At 39.5% G+C, this 15,942-nt stretch overlaps 2 protein-coding genes across 3 annotated transcripts; one reads left to right on the top strand and one right to left on the bottom strand.

Moving 5' to 3' along the window:
- Positions 1–2,286: 2,286 nt before the first annotated feature.
- LOC105266322 (unconventional myosin-If) lies at positions 2,287–10,858 on the top strand. The gene is made up of 11 exons (XM_011304373.1): positions 2,287–2,559; positions 4,811–4,939; positions 5,201–5,290; positions 5,382–5,476; positions 5,579–5,756; positions 5,833–5,995; positions 6,303–6,428; positions 6,673–6,801; positions 6,870–7,234; positions 7,441–9,649; positions 9,810–10,858. Exons 1-11 carry the CDS (start codon positions 2,557–2,559, stop codon positions 9,884–9,886), a joined length of 3,564 nt encoding a protein of 1,187 aa, XP_011302675.1. The 5' UTR covers positions 2,287–2,556; the 3' UTR covers positions 9,887–10,858.
- Ehbp1 (Eps15 homology domain containing protein-binding protein 1) lies at positions 9,931–15,891 on the bottom strand. Of its 2 annotated transcripts, none has more exons than XM_011304371.1 (6): positions 15,048–15,891; positions 14,439–14,828; positions 12,775–14,098; positions 12,542–12,625; positions 12,340–12,453; positions 9,931–12,271 (listed from the first exon to the last, which is right to left on the bottom strand). In XM_011304371.1, exons 1-6 carry the CDS (start codon positions 15,149–15,151, stop codon positions 11,441–11,443), a joined length of 2,847 nt encoding a protein of 948 aa, XP_011302673.1. In that variant the 5' UTR covers positions 15,152–15,891; the 3' UTR covers positions 9,931–11,440. The 2 variants fall into 2 exon arrangements, with proteins under 2 accessions (XP_011302673.1, XP_011302672.1); XM_011304370.1 differs by having other exon boundaries at positions 9,931–12,277.
- Positions 15,892–15,942: the final 51 nt, after the last annotated feature.

A 15,942-nucleotide genomic window follows, 5' to 3' on the forward strand; every position in this document is an offset into this window, starting at 1 on the left:
TTCAAGAAACTGACAAATGGGAGAAATTGTGCAATATTAGTTATTCTTCATTCAATGGTTTTGGAAATGTTTTTTTATTTGCCTCGGGAGAGCGGTAACTCGTGGGAAAAAAAATTTCCCTGGATGATTGGATCGGAAAAGTGGTTTGAGGTGACTCGAGAGGGAAATATATCGTGATGCGATATCATGTGTAGAAGAAAAATTATGAATGTTCTAATTTTTCACATTAATTTCTTCAGTGATATATTTTATGGAGTGATAGCAGAGAAAAGCAGAAAATGAGAAGAATTGTGTGTAAGATCTGTATGTGTAAGAGAGTGAGAGCCTTTTTAGTGCTAATAAAGATGATAAAAAAAACAATTGTAGCTGAAGTGAAAGGATTTTTTCCGAATCTAGGTTGATAAATGCTTTTAGCTTACATATCACGTGATTAGTCAATCGTAATGTATCCTCTTTTTAAATTGAGGGATATGATTTTGAGTGCTAAGAGGGACTAAACACCACGCCGTGACAATGATACATGACATACAATCATTAAATCTCCGCGCTATTGGATGCGCCAAGTAATTCTTAATTGTTGTCTCATATTTTTTTTTTCAACGACATTAAATGCACCTATTGTCTCTGCAGTATATATTCGTTCCTTTAGTAATAATAAACAGTATGAGGTGGAAGGAATAGGCAGTAATGGCTAACTGAGGTTCAATTCAATTAGTTTCAAGGTCTGTAATCAAAAGAAAATAATGAGATAATCTTTGTATTGCTCTCGAACTTTTGTACGCTTATTCTAGGGATCTAGTCGTCTTATTGATTATAAACGAATTGCTAGGATAAAAATTTAGAGAGTAGGAGGTCGTACCCACTGGGTGAATCTTTCAAGTTCGTTGTGTATTTTATTTATTGGAAAATACCAAAGGCTTGGGCAATGGAAATTTTGAGGCGCAGAGAATTACTCAGTGGGGACGATATGATGAGAGACTTAATAGATGAAGGAAAAATCAAGAAAATTAAAGTGAGGTAAGCTAAGAAAGAGGATCGAAAGAATGAACAAAAATTACGATACCAGAGGATGATCTCTTCAAGATGTTACGAGGAATTAGCTCCAAAAAACTTAAACTCTCGATAATCATAACGAATGAAAGAGATCACCTTGTAAAGATCATCTCTGCACGATCGAAATAAATTTGCACTTTTTCAAAAACCCAATTGCTGTTTTATCCATTATTCATTTGATATGCTCAACGCGTAATCCCTGAGTTTAACAGAAATTTTATTTTGCCTGGCGAAAAATTGTAAATAAATACTTATGAAAAAAATTGAAATCAAAGTAAAAATGTGCTGGACGAATGACAACTGTAAATGGAATCCAAATATTTGGAATTGAAGATAAACAGAAAATATCTGATGATAACGAAGGAGTTAATAAAAATCACTCGTGTCTGTAATTTATTCCCATTTCACCGATCAATATCCACTCTCAATTATCCTTCATATATCCTTTTTTTAGAATTTCGTAGTCAAAGGGTAAATTTTTTAATTGAATTTTTCGGGATGCTCCCCCTTGGTGACACCTTCCTTAATTGCCAATAATCACTACACCCGAAAACATGAGTATTATCGCACATAGCAAACACTATTCCCCATCCTCCGACCAATTAACCACCAGCAAGCACTTTAATTGGTTCAAAAGTCCGAGGGCATGACTTGATTATCGGCGGCACAAGCTGAGACCTTTCTTTGATCTCCACGAGTATTTACTCGGAAAGAAGCCATCAAAACTTCCGCCGCAGCTGCGGTGTTGATTCCTCGAATAATCTCTCAACCCAATCGATTAAACACTCCCCCCCCACAAAGATAAATAAATAATCTCGAAATACTCACCTGGGAAATCACAGTGGATCTGACCTGATCTAACCCACCTGACATTGCCAATAAAATTAGGTCACGCCTCCATTAACCCGGAGGGTTCAATGACCCCGTCGTACCACCTGGAGGCCCTCGGAGATCGATGGAGGTGATGCAGCTGAGCTCAATAATTCCCAAACAATCGTCAAAGTCATTGCGAGTCAAATCATTGAATCAGTCGTTAGAATTTTTCACAGTGGGTCAAGTTGTCCCTCAATTCTGGTTTGTATGGGTATTTGTAATGTGGAGGCGCGCGCCTTCTAAATGTGAATGAGTGAGTAAAAGGAGAAAAAGGAGGGAAATAGAAATAACACAGGTTTTATCGTGGGGGGCTGGGATTACGAGGACTGGCACTTGGTCTCTCAGACCCTCACCATCAGTCGGTGGCGTGGCACCATGCTAGCTACTACTTTTACGAATCATCTGACTCATTGGTTTGTTCATGTGAGACTTATCACGTCATACGAATTACTCACGACACTGGGAGAGACACTTCAGTCGTTTTGATATCGTCGGAGGATATTCGTCACGTATTTCATCAATTCTTATAGTGATGTTATTCCAGATTTTTCTTATCTATTGATTTTACCGTCACGTGGAGTTTTTTTGTGAGCTTTACTGTTCGTGTGCAAGTGCTGGAAAATTTCGACCATGGTCAGTTTTTGAATTATTCTACTAGCTGTTGAATATTTACTCTTGTCTTTATTTTTTCCCTTTTGGGGTTTTTTTTTTCCTTTATTTTTCACAATCCAGGAATTTTCGTTGGTGAAGTTCTTTAGTTTTTGTTGTTGCTTCCTGGGTAACGAGAATATGAGTATTTATAAATCGAGGGAGCAAATTTTTCGCAACGCGTGCGGCCGGTTTGTTGTAATGAAATTTCATTGCTGGAATTTTCGAGGTATGAGGGAATATTTCCAGTTTTTCAACTTGTCAAATAAAGTACATTTTTTACTGACGAAAATTCTCGGCAATTCCATTGAAAGGCAAGTTATTAAAACTTTCTAAGATATGGGCTGGAATTTTGGGCAAAAAATTTGAAGACCGAGGCTAAAATGAAAAAGAAAAATGGTGCAGAATAAATCCCAACAAATTATCCATTGATTATTATACCTTTCACATTAACCGGAATTTTTCTGGCCTGCAATTTTTTGGTACGCCTACCTGTTATTTCAATAACTACAAAATAGTGGTGATGGAGATAATTAAACCGGTCCCTCTCGTTTTTCCGGGGTTTACGAGTGGCTCAAATAATCCTAGAAAATGTTCAACCCAGTGATGACGATAGATTTTAAAATCTCGCGTGACTTTTGCTTTTGTTAGTCCTCAGAGGTAAAGAGAGGAGATGATTCACTTCTCCTTGGGCCTTCCAATCGATCCAATGGCCCATGCATTTTCAATCCATTATTAATTACTCCCAGGTACTACGCACCTCTTCGCTATTTGAGGTGTATCGGTGCTCCGATAAGATATCACGAGTTTCACTGAATAAACACCAGGTATTGTTGTTTTGTTTACTGGAATTTTCACAACCTCAAACAACTCTATAAATACCGAGTTCAACGTAGACAGCATGAAGCCCTGGAAGAGACAACCGAGGTTTACCAGCGCGAAACGAATGACAATTTTTTGTTCTCCAGTGAAGAAAAAGTCTCATTATCTAAATGACTTTCTGCTCCAATCGTAATGCCTTGGGAAATTGCCCCCCAATTATAATCATAAATGGTGCACGTATAAAATGTGAACTCTCTCGTATTGACTGTTAATTCATTTTATTTCTACTGCATTTCTAAGCGAACAGCGAAAATAATCGAAACATGATAATTTAATTATTTCGTTGCGCCCCTGTGGCCCACATCATTAATACGCTGACAGCATTGATTGGATTATACACTTTTGGTATCACTAATGCCACCAGAATGCCAGTCAGCGAATAATAAAAACATCTACCCGGAAAAGAGGTACAAAATTGCCATGATTCATCGGAAAAGTAAATGTCCAGTATTTAAAGGGAATCCTGAGTAATTAACGTCCGTTCATTCATTCTGGCATTCGTGACGCTCAATAGAAGATGCATTGACTCTTCAAGTTTTACAGATATGAAAATTCTCGGTATTAACAATAATTTCCCATTCAAAGTGAATAGAAAATAAAATTTATGCACACTTATTGCCCATGTGCATTGAAATAACTTCATAATTGTTAACGGTAAAAATTTCCTAAATTTATGGAATTCTTTGACGAGAGGAAGAGCATTATTTCCACGATACGAAGAAAGTGTCGACCTTAATCTCAAATGAATCACCCATGGAAATCCGTTCTTCCTTGGGCAAGGTTGGATTCACACATACAAGCCAAATAAAGTAATCGCTGTCTCCGGCCTCTTTGACAATGGAAGACACACACATCAGTAATTTTTCATTTCAAAACATTTATGTACCGTTATACACCGGCAAATATACCACTGCCGTATATGGACGACCAATGAAACCGTAAACGGAAGTATATCCCTCTCTTATTTTTTTACCGCTGATACAGACAATAAGATTCGACAGTGACGCGTGTGTAAAACGTCGAATGCACATTGACAAAAGGAACAAAAAGTACAGTACTCGTCCCGAGGCATTTACATGGAGCGGAAGCACTTGCTAGACGGACGCGACACTCCCATTCCCGTTTAAATTGGACCTCAGCTTAAATTACATATGGCAACGGAGATTTAATGTCTCAACAGTAGCTGTAAAAATTCTCCTCTAAAAATTCCACAGAAATTGAACAGTTCCTGAAGATGCTTTTCAGATTCCCCAGGAATTGCCGCGTCATCGCGCCACATCGCGTTTAGATCTTAAGATATCCACCTAAATCTCCCGGAAAACAATAAATTATTGTTGTTGTTTATTATAATTAGGTACAGCATCACTGGCAAAGTCAAAATGTTAAGGTGTCAGGAGTGGATGATATGGTCCTCCTCCCGAAGATCACGGAGGAAGCAATTATGGAAAATCTCCGGAAGCGTTATATGGATGATTATATATTCGTATCCTTTGATAATCGTAAAAGTATTTATTATTCAAAGTCCCCCATTACTGCAGTTTTACCATAGGAAATTGAGAGGATGAGAGTTTCTGAGAGTTTCTCACGCTCAAATCCTCATCTCAGGTGCATTAACTGAAAGTCTAGTGACCCCTAGGGGCCATTGTACCCCGGGTAAATGCACATTACGTAAAATTCATTGCATAAAGATTTAATCAACCTGAGATACTGTTTTCCTCAATGTATCGTATGCATGTGCGGGTAGACATGCATTGGTCCTGTTTTGGTGTCGATCAATCCGTTCAAACAGATGCCCTATTTCGGGGAGAAGGAGGTGCAGATATATCAGGGTGCGGTGAGTAATTAAATTTCACTTTCACGTTGATTAAAAAAATTAAACATTTTAATTGAGGAAAAATCGAGACTTATTATCGTCGATTTTTAAGGCGCCCTATGAAAATCCACCGCACATATACGGTTTAGCGGACGACATGTATCGCAACATGTTGATCGACGTGGAGAGTCAGTGTGTCATCATCAGGTTTGTCATACATTTTTTTCATTGTATTCTTTGTCTCTGCCATTTTTCCAGCAATTTTTTTTTTTTAAACTCGTTCTGTTCTGATTCATCTCCGTTAAATAGCGGAGAGTCAGGCGCCGGCAAGACGGTTGCAGCCAAGTACATAATGGCTTATGTATCGAGGGTAAGCGGTGGTGGTGAACGCGTACAGAGAGTCAAGGACATCATCCTCGAGTCCAACCCACTGCTTGAGGCCTTCGGCAATGCTAAGACTATTAGGAATAATAATAGCAGTCGATTTGTGAGTGATTCTTGGATCCAGTAATTAGGGAACATTGAACTAGCGCGGGGCGACGATTTTATTTTTTATTCTCCAGGGAAAATACGTGGAGATGCAGTTTGGTGACGGCGGACAGCCCATTGGCGGGAAAATTACAAATTTTCTCTTGGAAAAATCTCGAGTGGTTAGGCACAACACTGGTGAAAGAAGCTTCCACATTTTTTATCAACTGGCATCTGGCGCAAATGAGCAGATGAAATGTGAGTAAAAGGACGACACGTGCTGGAATTCTCTTTTATTTTACGAAGAACTTGAGAAAAAAATCTTCCTGTTATGGATTTCCTCGTATTTATCTTCGGGCGACTGAGATTCCATGAAAAAAAATGAATTATCCAAGGGCTCAGAGAATTCATTGCAAATTATATACACATGATCAGGCGCATGGAAAATTCATTGCCACGAGAAGATGCCGATGAATTATTATTGATGCCATTGAATTGTGGATTTTTTGGCGAGATTAACGCGAAACACAAAAAATGTTTTCTTATCATTTTTTTTTGTTATCAGCGGAGTTTGGATTGAGACAAGAACTTGATAACTGCGATTATATAATGAATTGGGATGGCTCTGCGCTTCGCCAGGCTGACCGGGGTGGTGGCTCCGATGCCAAAGAATTTCAAGAAACTTTGAAAGGTAAATTATCCCAAAATCATGGAATCACTCGAATAAAATTGATATTTAGGTGATAAAATCTCTCAATCAGGACGTCACTCAATTATGGAGTGATAAGCCCCTCGAATTAACTCATACGACTTGAAACCGAAATGTTATCTGCATTGAGGATAACTTATTGAAACATTCCCATATCTATGAATCACTCCACGCCCCCATGGCCTCAATAGAGAAACAAAGGATTAAACAAACAATTATGTTGCAGCCTTGAGTGTTATGGGAATCGTAGAAATGGAGGTATCAAACCTCTTGAGGATAGTCTCCGGTATTCTTCACATAGGAGGAATTAAATTCCGCGAGAATGGAAATTATTCCCAAATTGCTGATGGAAGAGGCAGGTATTCCCCTGAGAATTTCATCTAACGATGTAAATAACACATGTTCGTTATCTTTTTATATCAGCGCTTGAACTCCCTTCGTACCTTCTTGGCATTTCTGCGGATCGTCTTTCCCATAAATTGACATCAAGGGAATTCGAGTCCAAATGGGGCAGTCAGTCAGAGAGTGTTGATGTAACACTCAATGTACCACAGGCACTCTACACACGAGATGCACTCGCCAAAGATATTTATGCTAGGCTATTTGATTACTTGGTGAAACGCGTCAATTCAGCCATGCAAACTGCCGGAGACTCCTTCGAAATAGCTATTCTCGATATCTATGGTTTTGAAATATTTGAGACGAATGGATTTGAGCAGTTCTGCATCAATTTCGTTAATGAAAAATTGCAACAGATATTCATTGAGTTGACGCTCAAAGCAGAACAGGTGATAATTATTTAATTACTAAATTTTGAGCAATTTTTTCCTTTTTTAAAAAAATTTAAAATATTTTCATAATTAAAAATGTCTAGCAATTTCATCGCTCGTCAAAAATACTCGACTACTGTCCAATTGCCTTTCAATGACATTTTAACAACTCTATAATGACCTTCGCCATCACAAGGCGCTAATTAATGTAATTAAATAATTAGGAAGAATACATAGCAGAGAACATCAAATGGACGCCAATAGACTACTTTAATAATGCGATTGTGGTTGACCTCCTCGAAGGGAAACGCCCTCCAGGTATTTTCCTAGTTATCGATGATATCTGTGCAACGCTGCACAGTGGCACTGGCTCAGCAGATTCAGACCTCCAGAAAAAGCTCTCGACAGTCTCCAACAACCATCCGCACTTCCTCGAGACAAGCGATGGTTTTGCAATCCTCCACTACGCCGGACAGGTGGTCTACTCGGTTGACGGTTTTTGTGATAAAAATCGAGATGTTCTTTTTACTGATTTAATTGAACTCATGAGGAGCAGTTCCAATCCTCTCATCCAGTCCCTCTATCCCCTTGACGACGATACCGGAAGAACAAAAACATTGAAAAAACCTACCACAGCAGGAAGTAAAATTCGAAGTCAAGCAAGTAGACTAGTTGCACAACTTATGAAATGCACTCCACACTACATTCGTTGCATAAAGCCCAATGAAACGAAAAAACCGAGGGACTGGGATCAAATGCGAGTGAAGCATCAGGTGGAATATCTGGGATTAAAAGAGAATATTAGAGTGAGAAGGGCTGGTTTTGCTTATCGCCGAACATTCGCCAAATTCCTCCACAGATATGCCATTTTGACACGCGAGACCTGGCCAATCTGGAGTGGAGACGAGAAAAGGGGAATTCAGTGGATTATGTCGAGCATTCATATCGACGAGAATCAGTATCAACTCGGAGCAACCAAGGTCTTCATCAAAGCCCCCGAGAGCATCTTCATGCTGGAGGAGGCTCGAGACCGCAAGTTCAATTTTTATGCGAGAATCATTCAGAAAGCCTTCAAGAAATTTTTCGCGAGGAAGAGGCAGGAGAGTGAGAAACAGGCAGCTGCTGACATAATGTATCGTCACAAACAGAGACGAAAACCCAGTCTTGAGAGGAATTTCGTTGGGGATTACATCGGGATGGATGGAAGGCCTGGACTCACCGGGCTACTTGGGAGGCGAGAAAAAATTCTCTTTGCCGAAGTCGTCAGGAAGTACGACCGGAGGTTCAAGATGTGCAGGAGGGATCTAGTGCTGACAGGGAATTGTCTGTATTTAATTGGACGAGTGGAGAAGCCTGGGAAAACGGGGAAGGGACGGTTTGCAAGAGGGCAGAGGATGTCTGAGGAGATCATCAAGAGAAAACTCATGTTCGAGCAGATAAGTCATGTATCTTTGAGCACTCTCCAGGACGATTTCGTTATTATTCATGTTAAAGAGGACTACGCCACTCTCCTGCAGATAATATTCAAGACTGAATTTCTGTCGGTTCTCAGCAAAAAGTATCTCGAAGTTGTGGGGCATTCTCTCAATATCAGATTCAGCAATAATTTGGAGTTCAAAGTTAAGAAGGAGGGATGGGGTGGAGGGGGCACACGTCAAGTGAAATTTACGCAGACCGGATGGGGTGATGAGGAGGTATTGAACTCGAATGGAAAGATTCTCAACGTCACGATAGGCCCAGGATTGCCAGCCAACTCCAGACCCAGCAGATCATCCGGACAGAGGATATCGACGAGGCCCATGAATCATCGACCTGCACCAGCTGTATTCAATAATCCATCAATGATAAACCAGAATTCACGGCCTGCGAGGCCTCCAATGCCCCAGGAACCGAGACCATCACCAAGGAAATATCCAGATTCTCACAATACTGTCAATACTGCGCCAACAAGTTCCAGACCTCAACTGCCACCCAATCGACCTAATGTCCGACCCACAGCTCACAATCACAGCAATAATAGCAATAATAAAGTCGCTGGGCTGTCAGCATCTCTAGGTAAAATGCTGATAAACCCATCAGGAGCACCTAGAACAGGTCTCCTGAGGGCTCCTCCACCTCCCTCGGATCCAGCACCACCGAATCAACCTATGATTCATCCCTTTACTAGCAACCAGAGGACGGAGAATAGAAACAGTGATAATCGACTATCTGGTGGAGTTACTGGACTCGATGATCCTAATCAGAGGCTAGCTGCTACTCTTCTGATGCATTCCAATAGAAATAAAGGACCTCAACCTCAACGACTACCACCGAGACCACCCCCAGTCTCTATCCAGAGTTTTCCTAGAGTCAAGGCTCTCTATGACTATAATCCACAAGACTTGGATGAGTTGGCATTGAAGGAAGGAGATATCATTGAAGTATTAAAAGAACGTGAGTCATTCAATATCGTTCAGTGCAGTTATGAATTTTTGATTAGACTCGTTATAGTCGCGAATTTTCTCATACCAAATTCGAATATGGAAGAAATTTATTTTTAAATTAATTTCAGTTATGGTTATTCAAATAATTTAATTAATACTCTGTGTTTTAGATGAAGGAGGCTGGTGGCAGGGCAGACTGAATGGGAAGACTGGCCTCTTTCCGTCCAACTACGTAGAAAAAATTTAAAGGATGCGCTAAACATTTTGATTTATAATTCCATTTGTATCTTATTTTTATAATTCCATCGAGCCTTCCAAAGAGACACTCACGTGTCAATTGTCTAATCCGATAGATCACCATTTGTATATGTACAGGAGTAATAAAAAAATGTCAAGTCACTTATCATGTCTGTTGTCTGTTTGTTTCGTAATGGGAATATTTTTCATTTGATGGTCTCACGGAATCACTCGCACTGCCCTCAATTCGAGGTATGCGTGAAATTATGGAATTTCAACACGAGGAGTAGAGGTTTTTTATGATTCATTTGAATTCAATGACTTTATTGATTTCTTCAAATTAAAAATTCACTACTTACGAAATTCATAAGGTCTACTGTAAATGATAAATAGAACCATAATGAGGAGGCGAGAGTGGCGTTTACAGAGATGAAATTCTTAAATAATTCGTATAATGAAAACGATAAATTCGATAATGTGAATTTTCTTTCGCTTGCATGTATTTACATCATGTGGACGATTTATTCTTGCCATTTTAGGACAATAAGCATCACGCATTAAATATCATTTATTTATATTATTGTTAAAGCTTTTTTTATCTTTAGTGGATTGAGTTACCAGTGAAAATGTCTCTTCAAACAAAAAACAATTAGCGAATTTTTTAAACAATGTTAAGTAATTATTCTTCAGTTTATCCGATGAAACTGAAGATCTTACATACCTTAAAATCAATTAACAACATTCACAGAAAATTGTTTTGGCAATTAATTTTTTCATTCTGATTCAAAAAGATACTCCTCGATTAATTTTCGTCAACGCGAATTAAAAAAATCTCGAGCACACGACTTGTTCTTTAAATATTATTTTTAGAATCTTCATTATGCATAAAAACGTGCGCATTAAATTTGCAAATGAATAATAGATATTGGTTGAATTCACAGTCACATCGATGTGATTATAATTCTGAGATGAACCTAAATAATGTAAACAGTCATCTTTCGTTTCAAAACACAGTTAATTGAGTACAAAAACACTTGTAGCCTTGAACGAGTGAAATGAGCAATGAAATATAAATTCGTGTCAGTGAATTTGATATCTTTCACGAACCAAAAAAATTGCACCGAAATGCTCCTATGGCACATTTGTGAGTATAATCAATCGACGAGGATGATTCGATATCTAATGAACAATATTCCCCCGAATCACGAAAAACTCCCAATACGAATGGTACAACGAACTACCACTAGTATAACTTTAATGAAAATACACCCTAAATTCATGAGCAAAAGAGAGCTTCAAACTCATAATCATCACGTAATAAAAAAGATTCGTCCTTCTAACAGAACTCATTCGCCATTTGTTCATTAACGAGCTTTGCTCCATTTAATTTTAATATACCTAAATTAACTATTTTTATCTCCAAGTGAAAATAACTGAACAAGGTAACTAAACGAGGCATTTCAACGTACCGCTCTATAAACACAATGTTCAATTTGTTCTTTGGCAACTCCACAGCAGCGTGAACTTCTTTCCAGCATTGAAGCTCAAATTACAAGCAATTTATTCATTGAATAACGCAATTTTTATTTCGCTGAGCTAGTCCAGCCCGGGACAAGTCTCTTTCGATTTCATCGTCATCTTCAATCGCTCTCTCTTGTGTATCCAAATGATGCACCAGCTCATCCCTCTTATTAACAATAGAAACCAGCTCCTCTAGGAGTAAATTTTCTCTGACCTTCTGTTCAGCAGTCTTCTGCCACTCCTCCACCGCAAGTATACTCCGCAGCTCCCTATTCAATAATTCAAATCGTCTCTCCAGATCGTCCTCCTTCTCCAGAATATTCAACTGCATCTGCCTCCTCAGTAGTGCATTTTTCTTATTGACGAGAGTGAACCAGAGAGACATGAGACGTTCGGTGTCTTCTTCATTGTCACTCTCCATGGCCGCTCGTAATTGTTTTTCGAGTTTGGCGGCTTGCACGTCTATTTGACTCTGCTCCCTCTCGAGTGCCTCCAGTTCATTCTGAATATAGGAAGTCATGTCCTTACCTAATCCTCTGATAGTGTGGGGACTCCTCTCAGGGCTTTTCTCCGGGGAAATTCGTTCGAGGATTTTCGAGAACGAATATAATGGGGAATTCGTTTTCTTGTCAACATCCGCGGCACTCGCATTCGCAAGGACATTTCCATTGTACTCAGACTTAATACTCAAACGATCTCCAGGTGTGGACGGAGTCATACTTCTCCTTGGGCTATTGTTCTGATCATCAATAGAACGTCTGTCACTATTGTTATCATCCATTAATTGACTGGGGGTCACAACAACTCCCATTCTAGCTTCTGCTATCAGTCTGCGGGCCCTCTCTCGCAGCTGTGCCTGTCTGTCCTCTTCATTCTGTGCCTTCACAAAAAAAAATCAATTATTTATCTTTCGTCGTGGTCGTTATCTCACACCTGACGTACCTCTACTGGACTTGATACCGGTGATGATACGTTTGGCGTCTTTGTCTGGCTTCTCGCTTGCTCCAGGAGCTGTCTCGCACGTTCACGGAGCTCGTCGTGACGCGTTACTAATGGCTATTGAAGAAAAAAATATATACAACCATTCCATGTCATAATGCAGTCATGATTTTGTTATAATCTGGATTTGAGAATGCATTCTTACGTGTTGAGAGCGTGAGTCCCCGTGGGACGGTGACATTGTTCCACGGCCTTCTGAACTCGCCCGTATGCCACGGTCAATCAACTCCTGTTAATGAAAAAAAAATATTAGGCCTGATTAGGTCGCTAGCCGATCGTTTTTTTTTTACATTTTTGGAGCCGAGGTATTTTTAATATAGAAAATTCCCGAGTAATTCAAAACATTTCTGTTTTGTATTTGTAAAGAAATCGACTCACATCTCTCGGAGATATCGGTGATTTCCCAATAGAAATACTCTGTGATAACTTATCATCAACCACCTGGATATTGTCCTCTTCATCATCCGAGCCAAAAGGATCTGTTAATTGCCTCCTAGTCATGAGAATGGGGCGTTGTTGGGGCATGTGCAATGTCCGAGGTGGAGACTTGCTCTTCTCCCTCGACAAGTACTTCTCCTTCGACGGTGACAGAACTTTCCCAAGGATACTCTTTGAGCTCGCCAAGATGATGTCCTTGACATCCTTGACACTCGTCGGAGATTTGTCTTTCCCCAGCTCATGGTCCTGGCTCTCTGCGCTCAGACTCAAGTGCAATTTGTGCTTCAGAGAATCCGCACAAGACTCTTCTCTTTTATAATCAAAGGGATTTGACCTTCTGTTGCTGTCTGTCTTGTGCCCCCTCTGTTCCAACTGCTCTTTCTTCCTCATGTTTATGATTTCCTGTCCGAACAATTGCACACTCACGTCGGAATTGTTGTCAGTGTTGAATCTACCGATCATGTATGACGATTCATCTGTAGTTTTTCCAATTTGATGAACTTCCAATTCGTGTCCAGTGAAGTGTGCTCTCAATTGATATAAATAAGTCATAACTGCAAGTTTATCTGGTACCGTTAATATATCCATATCAGCTGGCTCAATTACCCTCGGTATGCCAAGTGCCTCTCCAGCATCGAAAGCCTTTTTACAATTTCCTTTCACATCGTGAGGCAGCAGCGACTCAATGTCGATAAGATCAGGCCTGAAATAATGGACTATAGCGCAAAAAGCCATTCCATTACGCCAGGAAGTCGTCAGATTGGTAACTCTCACACCAGGATAATTTCTAGTTACATCCTTACACCACTCGAGAAGATCCTGACCAGGTGTTATCTCTCTCAGTCTAGGAGCACCTGTTTCATTTTTCTTCAGATCGAGGGGCTGTAATTTTGATCTCATCGCTATATTTTTGTCGTTCTCAACTGCAATATCACTTTTTATTGGGGACATCTCGTGCAGGTGATCGGAAATGGCATTTCCACTCAAGCCTCGAGGTATTCGTGTCTCGATGTTTGTTGGGGTCATTGTCTCGTCTTTCGCGAGGCTTGCGATACTTATTGGGGTACTGGCAATCTCACTCTCAGTTAAACTACTTGTCATCAGGTCTATCTGCGTTGATATGTCTAGAATTTCGTCCAAATTCTTCAGGGAAACCTCCTCAACATCCTCAGGTATGTCTTCGTTGTCGAAATCATCGAGGGGAGCTATGTCACTGTTGTTGTTTACTGACATTAAACTCGCCATGGACTGCATATCTTCATCCCTGTTTTCATTCAGTGAATAGAAAATAACATTGTAATAACATTGAATATTACGATGTGGTTGAAAAAAATTTTATGTATAAATTACAAAATATTCAGGCCCATATATTTCTATGTCTATTTCTATGTATTTTCTGTATGATAATTCATAGATAATAAACTTGCGCTGGTGGCTTTGAATTTTTATCAATAGAGGAAGTGACTTTCCCTCACTCTATCATTAAAAAAAAATAAAGTAATTCTTGAATATGCGACAAAAAATGAAATTAAAGTGGAATATATCCATCAGTTGTTTTTTTAGTACCCAATGAATAATTAATTCAGAGAATAAAAAATTCTTACGTTGCTTTCCCTTCACGTAGAAAAACGCAGGACAAAGTGCACTCTATCGTTGATCGAACGATTTTCTTCGATGTTGGTTTTAAATCCAATTTCAATTGCTGTTGACTAGACTCGAGAGTTGCATATTTTTTCATGTTGATATTTGTGGCAGCGACGTGACGTCTTTTGCCAGTTGGTGAGACATCTTCGACGACAAATGTCCAATCCTTGTCTTCCAATTCGTGGGTTCTGGGGTCTTTGAAGAGAGTGACAGAGACAGTGTGATTGTCGGGGACTGGCCAGCTGACAATGCCAATTAGAGGATCGCTCAGACATGGCTCCCACTCGAGAGGCTCTGAACTCACTCTTCTGCTTCTTCTCGTCCATACTACACTCAGCTTATTAGGTTTCCTATGTAATTATTGTCAGAATCTAATTAAAAACTGTGAAATAAATTTGACTTTCAAATGGTTACTGTCATTGAATTTCAAGTGAAATTCTAATGCAATGAGGGCGAGAGATAATTCAACGAAAAATCATCGAGTCATGGATGTCAGGATGAAATGGGAACATTTTTAATATAGCGACATTTTTTTTTAATAGAAACCTTTTGATACAAAAATTATTTACCACTTGGAAGTCGTTTCAAGCGTGAGCTCATGATAAGAAACTGTAAACTGGAACTTGGCAGCTCGTTTATTCACCCTCTGCAATCTCTTCCAAACAGAGCTCATCTTCAGAGATTATTCTTTGACATGAATCACACAATTTAAAAAATTCCAGGGGCTCGACCTTGTTTACTCGATGAAGCTAAAATAAAATCGTCGATCACGTTCGAAATTCAGTCATTTCTATAAATCGTCAAGGTCAAAGGAAGCTGTTCTCCCCCGCAAAAATTCACTCCCTGTTTTCCTTCTGCTATCGTATCTCACTATTTTCCCTCTCCCTCCTTAAAACACTGGGTTGCACAAAACTGTTGGCTAACCAACTACGTAAATCGATTGTGATAACGTGGTATTCTCGTATTCTCCAACGACAAGTACGACCTCGTCAATTATCCTTCCAACCTTTGTCCTTGATATTTTTCACTATATCTCGAAAATAACGATGTTCATTAAATGGCGCTGTCAATTACTGCACAACTCTATTGTCACAATTATCATTTTTCATCTGATGAAAATGGTAGATTGACTGCGTGGGATTTATATCATTCTCCACGAGTTTGTTGCACAGAAACGAGTCATTGCCTCCAGGAGATTCACCGCCTATCGATGATTTTCAACTTTACGCTCGCAAATTATTCACTCTTTTCCCTCGCACTCACACCTTCTTATTGTGACAATGAGACAGCTGATTAGGTGTAACTCGGTGTGATCACGTAGCTTTGAGTTGAGAAAAAAAAAAAATAACCAGCACTCGAATGCACGTACGCTATCGTACGGCCTCTCGTTTTGTCTGTGCTAAAAGTGGATGTCAGTTGGGGGGTAAAAAGAAAATGACAGAGAGAGAGGAAAACAGCGGAAAA

This window comes from Fopius arisanus, unplaced genomic scaffold, assembly GCF_000806365.1.
Source record: "Fopius arisanus strain USDA-PBARC FA_bdor unplaced genomic scaffold, ASM80636v1 scaffold00037, whole genome shotgun sequence".
Lineage (NCBI taxonomy): Eukaryota > Metazoa > Arthropoda > Insecta > Hymenoptera > Braconidae > Fopius > Fopius arisanus.